Here is a 13,776-nt window from a genome sequence, read left to right as displayed (position 1 = left end):
TAAAGCTTAGCTTTATACTTAGGACTATCAACATAATATCAATGATTAGTATAGAAGGCGAGACATTTCAGCGTGTGCACTCTTGTTCCTTTAAAGAAAGTTGTTGTAGGAACACTAAACCTAAAAAAGTTAACTCTTTAAAATAACTTTCTTGCATTGAATGGCTCTTCTGGTTTAACCTTCATCAAAAACATGTTAATCCAAAAGTTGGAAACACTAAAAATGCATAAATACTTCAATGTTTGAGGTGGTAGTAACATTATCATGCAAGTTAATATGATTTTTTTTCTACCACCAATTTGCCAACCATTTGTCTAAGTAACAATAGGAACAGAAGTGATATTTGAAGGGAGGTAACTGATAATTGTATTGAACATGAAACAACAATCAATCAATCTGATTACTTTAATTACAGGATGCAATGTGTTATGCTGGGGAATCTAAAGACATTGATATTGCTGAAGACCTGATAGCCTGGTTCTTAGAAGAGAAATATCATGAGTGTTTTGCTGCATGTTTGTTCCAATGTTATGATTTATTACGACCAGATGTGATACTTGAGTTGGCATGGAGACACAATATTATGGATTTTGCTATGCCATACATGATTCAGGTTGTGAGAGAGTATATATCAAAGGTGAGGAAGTCAAAGCTAAAATTTCTGGTACAAATTAAATCTTGGAAAGGAATCATAGCGAATGCAACATAATCATTCATTTATGTCTTATTATTTTAAAGTATTCTTGTTATATGTTATGGAACAATGATTATGTTCAATGTTTTGATATTTCTTAAAATATTAATAATAAGAATAGACTTCACAAATTTTCTTTAATGCAAAACAATAGGGTATGTGTGACGTCAGAAATCTTGGATAAAATAAAAAAAATAAGATATTTTTAGATATTTTTTAAGAAACGGTGCTGTGTCAATTCCCTTGAATTATTATAAAATAACTAATCAAAGAATTTAAATGAAGAAAAATATTGAACCAGTGACAGAACAACACACTAATTCACTAATGCATGTAGAACACGAGTTATCAGTGTTCTGTCACAAGTTCAATATTTTTCAGTATTTGAATTCTTTGATTAGTTATTCTTTTTATTACATTAGTAAAGGCCTGCTTTTAATGAAATTAAAGTTGAAAATGTTAGGAACAGTATCTTTTTCTATGTATTCACAATTTGTTTTGGTGTGACGTCATCGACCACGCTTGTGTGATGTCAGAAGAGTGAAATAACGACGTTTATTTCATATTTGAAATTATTGGTTTTTATTTCACTGGGAAAACAATGTACTTCATTGCAACCAATGTAATAAATTGTTTCAAATAAATTGGTACCACTAATTGAACAGCTTGCCTTAACTTGATTCCTGTGAGTATGAGTTTTACTTTATATTATGTTTATTAGGTGGACAAGTTAGAACAATCAGAAGCTGTTAGGACAGAAGAAGAACAAAAGGCAGAAGAAAGACCAATTGTTCTTGGTAAATACAAAATTATAAAAGTTACATAATAACCAGATAAAAGAAGATGTGGTATGAAACAACTTTCCATCCAAGTCACAATTTGTAAAAGTAAACCATTATAGGTAAAAGTACTCAACACCTTGGCACACAGAGAACAGCAAGCTATAAAGGGCCCCAAACATGACGAGTGTAAAAAACCATTCAAACAGGAAAACCAATTGTCAAAACTCAATAAAAATCAGAGAAACAAGAAATATGTATGAACCACATCAACACACGACAACCACTGAAGAACAATCAATCCATTCATTGACCAAGGCAACATAATATACATATAAATATACTGGATTAATATACAGAATGTCAGAAGCATGGTCTGATTTCTAGGATTTAATGTAAAAAGGTGTGACTTGTCATTGCAGTAGTTGTTCTTGAACAATAAGTATATCTGCCACTGAATATAAACAAATATATAATTGATCATTGCACTCAAATTTATAATATTTAATGGTTTTGTTTTAGGTGAACAACAGCTGATGTTAACAGCTGGGCCAGCTGCAATGATGCCACCCCAAGCTCCATCACCTGTACCAGGCTATGGTGGCCAATATGGTGTACCACCTAACCCATATGGCTATGGCATGTAACAACCTTCCGCATAAAGCCAACCTTCAAATTCCTAGGAACATTATTCATTTGTCATTATATCATCCTGTGTGAATTAAAGAATGATTATAAATGGGAACATTCACAGAGGGACTGTATCAGAATGGAAGATGTTCTGTTGATTGTTATTGTTTATTTGTAACTTTCAGATTTAAGTTATATTGTGATTTTATTCTGGAACTATTGGCATTTTGTGTTGTTTTTATTGTTGATAATGTGTTTTGATTTGAACAAAAGTTGAATAATTTGCAATAGTTTGAAAGTGCTTATTAATTAAGTTAATTTTTTGGAACCATTTTTTCATCAAATCATACTGATTTTACAGTTTTCTTATTTTGAAAAGATACTCAGTTGATATATTTATTTATAGTGATATTTTATCTATAAAATTTTGTTTAATTGATTTTGATTGTTTTATAGAGCTCGGTGCAACTACGAATGCAGTCATTTTGTATCAAGTTTTAATTTAGTATAAGTGCTTGCCACAAGATGGCGTTAAAACCTTTAAGTCAGACAGCTTAACACCTTAAGAAATGTATGATCTAGTCTTAAATGCAGGTTTTATAAAAAACATTGTCTTGAGTTATATATAATATGGCTGATTCGACATATGTGGTGCATTCACAATTTATTCATGTATCAAATTTGTCTAAAAACATTCCAAATGTCTTGTTTGACCTTATGCTAGAGCTTATAACAGGGGAAAATATATTTTAAACCAATTGACATCTCAAATTTAGATTAGAAGTGTTATAGTCGTGTTTTAAAGTAATGAATATTCTAGAATAGAGAATAGCAATAATGTAAATTCTGGAACTGAAAAGGTTGTAGTGTCTAGGTATTGGAAGAAATAGATGTTAATCTTAATATGTTAATTCTGTGTATTTTGGAGTAAAATTTATTATAAAGATGTAAATTTTATAATGCTTAATCAGTTAAGTCAGAAATGTTTGACTTGTCTAAGATGCTTGGAAAGTTAAATATAGCGCTGTCATGGTTAAATATTATGCATGAAGTTTATATCCAAGTCTTTGCTTGTCCTAATATTTTTGGTTGACTAAGTTATGTGTGCTTAACTCTTTGTAAAAACCATCCATATAACAAACTCTCATCAAAGTGGTGATAGACTGAGACTTACAAAAGGGATACTGTAGTAGTTTAGGAATAAACAAAAAATCTGCTTTAAAGAAAGATATCAAAGATACTAAAAATGGTTTTGACTGTTTTCAATGACTTATCAAAAGCAGATATATTAATGTGTTTCCAAGTCATAACTGTGAGTGAATATGTTAGACAAAGAATGTGATGTGAAATTTTTAAGATGTGTAGATTTATTTATTCTGTATTAGTGAAATAGATAAGCACTTAATATAAATTATGTACATGCATGTACATGATAGCACATTGTTGATTTATGTTGTCCATTGAACATTGTAATTCAGGAATCATATACACTTAGTTAAAATGACTGGATACCTTCGTCAATAGGAATAGTTAGGATAGACTACAGTCAAAGTTACAATCTAATTTAGTAAATAAATAGGTTTAAAAAAAGAAATTCTTAAACCCTTATCATCATAGAGATTATCATAAATAAATTTATAGGAATATTTTATTAGCTGAGATCTTTGTTTTAAAACATCCTTTAGATTTTATGCTTGTGGTAAGCATATTTGTTTATACAGCTCTACTATAGAATTTATGTTGCCCACTGATTTTCAGTTATAAGTAGTTAACAAATTGAGTTGATCCAGTCATTTTAACAGTACTGTCACAGCTTTGCAAATCATTCAGGTGTTTTAATCCAATCAAAACTGTTCAGTGATGGTGTGTATATAATGAAGACTTTTGATTGGTTGAATGATGGCTGTGCCTGTAACACTGTTGTTATAGACCATAGTTATATGATATACAACAAATAATTGAATAAAATAAAATGATTACTATCAGTTGTTTTTATGTATTAGCATCTTTGCTAGCCAAAGATTATATAGATCCCAGTTGTAACTAGCTGATTCCAATCAAAAAATGCCTTTAGAATGATCATGTATGAATGTAGAGAACAATTGCCACATGCCAATTGTGTTGTATGTCTTTATCCTAAAACATAAGATAATATTTAGTGGCATTTTAAAAGTTATTAATGAACTTGATGAAGTTCTTTTGTATATTCAAATACAAATTTTGAAATGTCATATTTAAGCTAGAGGCTCGTAAGAACCTGTGTCGCTCACCTTGGTCTATGTGCATATTAAACCAAGGACACAGATGGATTCATGACAAAATTGTGTTTTGGTGATGGTGATATGTTTGTAGATCTTACTTTACTGAACATTCTTGCTACTTACAATTATCTTTATCTATAATAAACTTAGCCCTTTAGTTACAGCAAAAAGTATTTTGTAAAAATTTACAAAAATTTACCAAATTAATGAAAATTGTTAAAAATTTATTATAAAGGGCAATAATTCCTTAAGGGGGTCAACTGACCATTTTGGTCATGTTAACTTATTTGTAGATCTTACTTTGCTGAACATTATTGCTGTTTACAGTTTATCTCTATCTATAATAGTATTCAAGAAAATAACAAAAAACAGCAAAATTTCTTTTAGAAATTACCAATTAGGGGCAGCAACCCAACAACCAGTTGTCCAATTCATCTGAAAATTTCAGGGCAGATAGATCTTGACTTGATTAACAATTTCACCGCATGTCAGATTTGCTCTAAATGCTTTGGTTTCAGAGTTATAAGCCAAAATCTACATTTCCCCCTATGTTCTATTTTTAGCCATGGTGGCCATCTTGGTTGGTTGGCTCGGTCACCACACACATTTTTTAAACTACATACCCTAATAATGATTGTAGCCAAGTAGTTTCAGAGGAGAAGATTTTTGTAAAAGATTACAAAAATTTACCAAAAATTGGTAAAAAAATGACTATAAAGGGCAAGAACTCCTTAAGGGGTCAACTGACCATTTTGGTCATGTTGACATATTTGTAGATCTTACTTTGCTGAACATTATTTCTGTTTACAGTTTATGTCTATCTATAATAATAATCAAGATGATAACCAAAAACGGCAGAATTTCCATAAAATTACCAATTCAGGGGCAGCAACCCAACAACCAGTTGTCCGATTCATCTGAAAATTTCAGGGCAGATAGATCTTGACTTGATAAACAATTTTACCCCATGTCAGATTTGCACTGAATCAGGGGTGGCATTTGGTTTAACGAGAGAAATGATCGTGAAAGAATATCTAACGGCGGTCAAGTATTGCGAGACGATCGTGAATGCTTTGGTACCGGATCGTGAAAGATGTTTAATCGAGAAGACATATGAAAGGTCAATAGATAATCTAATTTAATTAATTACACAGACAAATTTACAGCAAAATAAAACTCTGTTAAAATGGTTCAACATAATGATCAGTATGAGAGAAAATCCAGTTTTAAAAGTACATAGTTTTTACAAAACAACAAAAGGCAGATTGCTTCTCGACATTTTAATGACATAAATGTAAACAAACATGATTTTTTTCACAAATTCGAATAAAATAATCCACTTTTATCCGGATAAGGGCATTCTTTTTGAATGAAATCAAATGGTTCTCATAGTTATTTTGTATAAACATAATCTGAAACTTGGTAAAAAAAGAAATATTTACACAAAATTGATTTTTTTCGGATCGTGAAAGATCATGTACTGCTTTTTTGAAGATCGTGAAAAGGATCGTGAAAGATCTTATGCTACGTATAGTTCAAATTATTCTTCAATTAAATGGTAATTAATATTTGTTATTGGTATTAAGAAAAAGTAGATTGGCCAAGAGCAAAAGTTTTAATATTTTCAGAAAATGAAAAGAAAAAGAAATAACTACGGCAATAAGAAAAGGCAATGGTTAAAAAACGCAGAAAAAAAACAATCCGGCACTTGAAACTTTCGTTTAAACATCGACCTCGACGAGGAGCTAAAAATGAACTACCAAGTGATGAGGAAAACTCACTTGGCCCTTTGGCCCAGGTGAGCTAATAAGGTTTATGCTTCACCTACCTGTATTAGTAAACAAAAGCAATTCACAAATTCTGTCTTAAGAAGTGAAGAGGAGAGGGGTCTGATTGTTTATACCCATAGCTAGCAAATGATTATCTTGGTGACTGGTTTGATAGAAGTCTTCCTGCTGAAAATTTAAAATTTCTTTGTGTGCGTCTAGTACAGAGCAAGGTTCATATTTATATCACATCAACGTACTCTTCCAGATACACATGTAATGTTTGCCATTTGATGTTAAACACATATTTTTCATCATCATCTTTGGCAGTGGGCATTGCAAAACAAATAACAAATCTGGATATTGTATTTTAATAAAAGCAACTGGTATTTTACAACAAACCATATAATAAACACTGGTTTAATGGTCAAACTACAGCTTTTAATTTTATTTTACAAACTAAACAGAAGCAAATTCACAAGTTCAAGGTGATGAATGTTTGGTCAAACAGTATATTTCATAAAATTACCTGTAAGAGTTTTAAGACATTGCAAACCTGTCCTCCTGACTTCACTAAAGAGCTGATCAAGAGTTTCAATTGTCTATTTATAAATTTGTGGAACAATTCCAATCAAATAGATTTTTTTTTTTCATCTTTCACAATTTTAAAAGAAAACAAAAATTTTTGCTGTATATTTATCAAATTTATGGAAAACTCATTTTGATTTTTGACGAACCTGCAACTTTTGTTGCAGAAAGCTCGACATAGGGATAGTGATCCGGCGGCGGCGGCGGCGTTAGCTCACTTCTTTAAAGCTTTATATTTTAGAAGGTGGAAGACCTGGATGCTTCATACTTTGTATATAGATGCTTCATGTTACGAAGTTTCCGTCAGTCACATGTCCAATGTCCTTGACCTCATTTTCATGGTTCAGTGACCACTTGAAAAAAAAGTTCAAATTTTTTGTAATGTTGAATTCTCTCTTATTATAAGTAATAGGATAACTATATTTGATATGTGCGTACCTTGCAAGGTCCTCGTGTCTGTCAGACAGTTTTCACTTGACCTCGACCTCATTTCATGGATCAGTGAACAAGGTTAAGTTTTGGTGGTCAAGTCCATATCTCAGATACTATAAGCAATAGGGCTAGTATATTCGGTGTATGGAAAGACTGTAAGGTGTACATGTCCAACTGGCAGGTGTCATCTGACCTTGACCTCATTTTCATGGTTCAGTGGTTATAGTTAAATTTTTGTGTTTCTCATACCATATGCAATAGGTCTACTATATTTGTTGTATGGAATGATTGTTAAGTGTACATGTCTAGCGGGCAGATGTCATGTGACCCTGACCTCATTTTCATGGTTCAGTGGTCAAAGTTAAGTTTTTGAGTTTTGGTCTTTTTATCTAATGCTATATGCCATAGGTCAACTATATTTGGTGTATGGAAATATTTTATGATCTTTATGTCAGTCGAGCAGGTTTTATTTAACGGTGACCTCATTTTCACGGTTCATTGCACAGTGTTAAGATTTTGTGTTTTGGTCTATTTTTCTTAAACTATAAGTAATGTGTCAACTATATATGTTGTATAGAAGCATTGTTAGCTGTACCTGTCTGCCTGGCATGGTTCATCTGACCTGGACCTCTTTTTCAAGGTTCATTGGTCTTTGTTTAGTTATCTTGGTTAATGTTAAGTTTATGTGACAGTTGTAATAAAGCTTAGCTTTATACTTGGGACTATCAACATAATATCAATGATTAGTATAGAAGGCGAGACATTTCAGCGTGTGCACTCTTGTTATGCCCATGCCGTAGCGGAGGGGGCATTATGTTTTACCCTTGTACATATGTGCGTTCCAAAATTGATTTCAATTCTCTAACTTTAGTTTGCCTCAATCAAATGTTATATAACTTATACACAAAACACAGATCATATTTATATTTTGGCACTTTTACCACATAGAGTTATGCCCCTTTACAAATAGAAAAAAATGCTGAAATATTCATTTCTGTACACTAACTTAAGTTTTTCTCAACTTTATGTTATCTAACCTATACATAAAGCTTATTACCACAGAACTCAGATCAAGCACAAATTTGGAAAGTGACACTATTGTAGTGTTTGAGTTATGTCCCCTTATAATGTTATATGCAAGCTCAGGCATCATCTGTGTCCCATTGACACATTCCCCATTTATTTTCATTTTCATATAATTTGATACACAATTAAGCAACTGATGTCATCAAAAAAGGTTCAATATACTTGTTTTGATATAACGATTAGAATCAGTGAAAAAATGCATCACATATTGACATTGTAAAAACATAACATTTTTACGATAGCAATGTCTTTACCTCCTCTAACAATTGTATGCCCTTTGGGATAACATCAGAAGATCACGAAGGATGGATACAAAAGTTAAATCAAATAGACTTTTTAGTTTGTGGGTGGGGGTAAAAACTGCTTCAAGTTTTGTTTATCCAACATCGAATTTACATATATCCATATTGCTCAATAAATTTTTCCCACATTAAGTTAAGAAGGGGGTCAGTGAAAAAAACTATGTGAATTAAGTTTTTTTATCCTACATTGAACTTTTGATGTCGTACCTTAAATAACACTTTTTTTGTCAATTTAGTGTTTTTACCCAATATCTGTAAACTGCAAAACTAAACAGAATTTTAAGATTTACTGAAATGACAATTGATACAATTGACAAAAAAATGATTCCAATGACGATTTTGACTAATTACTGTCTCCTCCAGGAGTAATTGAAGTCTTTTTGCCGACGATTTCAAAATTATAGATAGATAGATAGATAACATTAAACAACAGAAATAATTCGCAGTACACTATCTACAAAAATGCATGCCAAAATTAAATGACCAAAACAATTGCATTCCACACAACTGCAGGTAAATGCAATTTTATCTTGCTGAAACACCAGCTTTCTCAATGGATATTGATAGCAGCTACGTAGCCGCTACGTAGCTGCAATCAATATCTATGTAACAACTAGTCTATAGCTACACGTTCAATAGTCAAAATCTACGTAGCACTACGTAGCTGCTACGATATTGAACTCAACCCTGATCTTATTCCTCCACAGATAATCCCGTGTCAGCCGTGGTGGAGTCTGTATTGGTGGTTCATCTGGTATGTTGTACTGCACAGATAATCCCGTGACAGCCGCGAAGGAGTCGATATTGATGGTTGATCTGGTCTTATGTCCTCCACAGATAATCCCGTGACAGCCATGGAGCCTGAGTCGGTATTGGTAGTTGCGGTCATAAAACTTTCGAGCATGATTTTTGTACTCAGACTCGAAAATCAACCAATCATATTGCTGGATTTCATGTTTCGAGCATGATTTTTGTGCTCCGAGCACTGAGCAAAGTTTTATGCCTTCAAGGCCAAGTCTGTTTTAGTCCCTAGATAATCCCGTGACAGTCGTTGAGGAGTTGGTATTGGTGGGTATGTTGTACTGCACATATAATCACGTGACAGCAGTGAAGTAGTCAGTATTGGTGGTTAATCTGTACAACTATTAATGTCACAGCAGCGAAGAAGTCTCAGGTCAATATTACCAAATGTACATAGATTTTAAACATTAATACAGGATATGTTACAATTTATTTCAAATAATTCAGGACAATTCAAAATAGAAATTATAGCACACATAGCCCCAAGAACCACATTTGGCAATTAAACTATTTCTTGGCTTGTCAACTTAAACAAAAAAAATGAAACTCCTGGTTCATTAAAACAATATTTAGCTGAAGAGTATCTATTTAAAAATATATGATTATGATTTCTTAATTTTATCAAAATCATTGAAATGGAAAGGTCAATAACTAACTTTTTATAACCATTTCTCAGTCCACGTTTCGTAATGCATCTGTACACCCAAGTCCTACTTGAAGGTGCAATTGAACTCCAAACTTTATATTTGTTAAATTTTGAGAAAGATGGTAGTCCATTTCAACGTGAATTATTTTGAGGCGAATTATGAGGGTGGTAATGGGGATACCTTCATGACGAATAACGGTAAAAATTCTTGCCAAATGACGTTAACGGTAATTTTTGGTGCATGACGATGAAATGCACTATAACCGTAACGATAATTATTTGAGACCTCTGACGAATAGCGATAAGGATATTTTCACGAATCACGGTAATATTTTAATCAATTTGATGCTAACGGTAGCCGAAAATGGCCGTTTGACGCCTGACGGTAAAGTGCATTACTACCCGCAATTATACATGAACCTTTCGATTATAGCAATTTAGGATTTTTTTGAAAAAACATCACAAATGAACGATCCCACAAGGGCAGGATACCGAATATGTATTTTAGTGTCCAAACATTTTTTGAAGCGTTCTTGCCACTGCATTCACTGAAATCGGAGAATTGTATTTTTATAGAAAAATTGTTTAAGACCAGATTTGAACTGATCATGGAAGTAATCTCAATATTACTTCCATGAACTGATATATATGTGCTGTGTTGAAAATAAATTATCCTTTGTGAGAAGTGAGGGTTTCTCATCGGGGTGATCTTACACTGACACACCGCGTCATCGTGGGATAACTATTAAATAAAAAGAACCGGTCTGACCATAAATTACCTTATATTTCGTAAACAATATATGTCAATAATCCTAAAAAAGGAATAGTAAAGGAAATTCTACATCTCGCGCGATAGAAATAGTTTGTTCATTGGAATTTCGTATGGATTTATTACTAATCATTTTTGGTTCATACATCACAAGTCATTAAACAAAGACGTGTGTAGACTATCGCTAAATATAACGAACGGTCAATGCGTTTGAAGATGAGGTTTTCATGGCGTTTTTTTTTCAGTTTAGCTGTAATCTTTGTCCTGCCTTTTTATTTTTCACTCTGTTCGGTCCTGCCTTTTTTTAAAGTTTATCCTGACTCCTGTCTCTCAGTAAGCCCTGGTCACAACGAGCCCACGACACATATATGCAGCGACACGACATGAAATTTGGTCAAATCGTGGGTCATCTGTGATCGTCGTACGGCAGTCGCACGATATTTTCAGCATCGTGGCGCTGTCGTGTGTCGTGGGACGAAAATTGAACATGCACCTGTTTTTGCTCTACGATATTTTGTCGTGTCACTGACTTGTGAATGTCTTACCACAGCCGTGCGACTGTCGTGCGATAAACACATTGTCGTGGGTACCAAAATAAACCATTAAAATAAAAACAATCGTATGACTGTCGCAAGACACTCGTAATACAGTGGCACGATTGTCTCAAGATTACCAAATTTCGTACGATGCTCACACAACATTGATTGTCTTTCGTACGACAGTAACTTACGTTCGTCGGGCAACATATTTTCGTTTTATTTAGAAAAAAAAACAATCCGGCGGGACTATTCCACGTCTCCCGTCACAGTGACGATATTATGAGTAGGGTCGTCTCCAGCAGTTTCCGAATCGTCATATGTTTCAGCTTGTGGTAGCGGGTCCTCCGTCTGGACAATATCACCCACGTTTACTACCACCACATTTCTTTTGTTACTTTTTCTTTTCGGGGGCATCCTGGTTAAAATTCGCTGAACAATTATAATATAAACTAAGTATGTTATATACGTATACATATTCATGGATCTACAATTATAATATAAACTAAGTATGTTATATACGTATACATATTCATGGATCTACTGATTTTTTTAATTCCTCACTTGGGGTAAAACAAGGGTGTATTTTAAGCCCTACATTATTTTCTTTATATATTAATGATTTACCATCTATTTTTGACTCAACATGTGAACCACCCAAGTTAAATGATAATGATATATCATGTCTGTTATACGCTGATGATTTAGTCCTTATTTCTGAATCGGCTAATGGCTTACAAAAATGCCTTGACAAGCTTAGTTTATATTGCACTAGTTGGGATTTAACAGTAAATCTTGACAAAACCAAAGTTATGATTTTTAACAAATCAGGTAAAAAACTTACAAAAGACAAGTTTGTTTTTAGTGATAATATTTTGGAACACTGTACAGAATATAAATATTTGGGTATACTGTTTAAACCATCTGGTAGTTTTACAGAAGCAGTGAGACTTCTTTGTAAAAAAGCCTCAAAAGCTATATTTTGTATTAGAAAACTGTTATTTTCTGAAGATATCAATGTATTACCTCACTTAAAGCTTTTTGATGCTTGTGTTAAACCTATACTTCTTTACTGTAGTGAAGTTTGGTCTCTGTATATGATAAAAGATATTACAAATCTAGAGTCAAAATATTGGTCATTGGCTACCATCAAAGTCCAAATTAAATTTGCAAAAACTTTAATTGGAGTAAATAAATCAGCTGTCAATTTAGCAGTACTAGCTGAACTTGGTATGTATCCAGTTTTTATAGAAGCTTTAAAACTGTCAATTGGCTTCTGGTTGCATGTGATCAAATCTGATAACAATTGTTTACTAAAAGATGTTTATTGTTCCAACCTGCAATTAACCAATGGATTTGCTAAAAAGATTGAACAGTTACTTGCTACATTAAATTTTTCACATGTTTTGAAAAATCAAGATACTATTTCAAAAAGACGTTTATTATATGCAATTCATACCAAACTTAATGATAGATATCTTAATTATTGGAAAGAAAATATATTTTGTGATAATAAATCAGTACATGGTAATAAGCTGAGAACATATAGACAGCTTAAAGAAAATTATAAATTGGAAAACTATTTATTGTTAAATATAGACAGAAAAGTAATAGGGCATTTGCTAAAATTCGTATTAGTAACAGTGTTCTTAGAATTGAACAAGGGCGTCACACTAAAACCCCTGTAGAAGAAAGAATTTGTCCTTTGTGCCTCTTAGAAGTTGAAGATGAATTTCATTTCACTTTAAAATGTACAAAACTAAATATAATTAGAGACCAACTGTTTTCCAAAATTAGTGAAATAGTTCCCTCTTTTTTAAATATGACTAATGAAGCAAGATTTAAATTTTTATATACGTGTGTTGAGACTGATATAATTAGAATTATTGTTAAATTTATAAGCGACATGTACATCTCTAGAAATGCTTTATTAAGCACTAAATAACTTTGTCGTACCACCTCCTCATATAATGTTTATGAAATTGCTATGATATATATATGTTTGTATTTTTGTGTATAACAAATTTGTATTGTCTTGGTATCAATCCTGTAATTTTGGATTTTAAACCAATAAAAATTACTTACTTACTTACTTACTTACTTACTTTACAATCTGTCGATACTTGTAACTTGGTTACCGGGGCCATCGTGGAACCATCGTAGACATGTCGTAGCTGATGTGACCTTGTAAAGCAAAATAATGTCCTATGAAATATTGTCCAACAAGACAATATATCATGTACTATGAAATTCTGTCCTCATCTATAAAATTATGTCTTGAGATGGACAAATTTTCATAGTGGAATTTGGTCTGTTTGATTACAATAATTCACAGATGAATAGTATACAATTTTGTCCTGCTAAAGGGAAGTAATCATTTGTTTATAATAAGACAATATTTCATAGCCTGATTGTTATGAAATTTTGTCTTATGAAGGGGAGGTTATCATCATATATCATGATGGTTAAAAATATCATTAAAGTGT

At 32.4% G+C, this 13,776-nt stretch overlaps 2 protein-coding genes across 3 annotated transcripts in view; both read left to right on the top strand.

Moving 5' to 3' along the window:
- Positions 1 to 4,088, top strand: part of LOC143076132 (clathrin heavy chain 1) — a 48,206-nt gene extending 44,118 nt beyond the window's left edge. For both annotated transcript variants that reach the window (XM_076251790.1, XM_076251789.1), the window contains 3 exons: positions 416 to 637; positions 1,416 to 1,491; positions 1,996 to 4,088. In XM_076251790.1, the coding sequence (XP_076107905.1) occupies positions 416 to 637; positions 1,416 to 1,491; positions 1,996 to 2,120 (423 nt within the window). In that variant the 3' untranslated portion in view covers positions 2,121 to 4,088. The remainder of the gene's footprint in view (positions 1 to 415; positions 638 to 1,415; positions 1,492 to 1,995) is intronic.
- The window catches only part of LOC143076133 (mediator of RNA polymerase II transcription subunit 15-like), a 294,855-nt gene that overhangs the window by 89,586 nt on the left and 191,493 nt on the right, over positions 1 to 13,776 (top strand). The window lies entirely within an intron of this gene.

Source organism: Mytilus galloprovincialis, chromosome 5 (genome assembly GCF_965363235.1).
Source record: "Mytilus galloprovincialis chromosome 5, xbMytGall1.hap1.1, whole genome shotgun sequence".
Classification (NCBI taxonomy): Eukaryota; Metazoa; Mollusca; class Bivalvia; order Mytilida; family Mytilidae; genus Mytilus; species Mytilus galloprovincialis.
The sequence above is the reverse complement of the archived record's forward strand: the minus strand, read 5'-3'. Positions and strand labels throughout refer to the sequence as shown.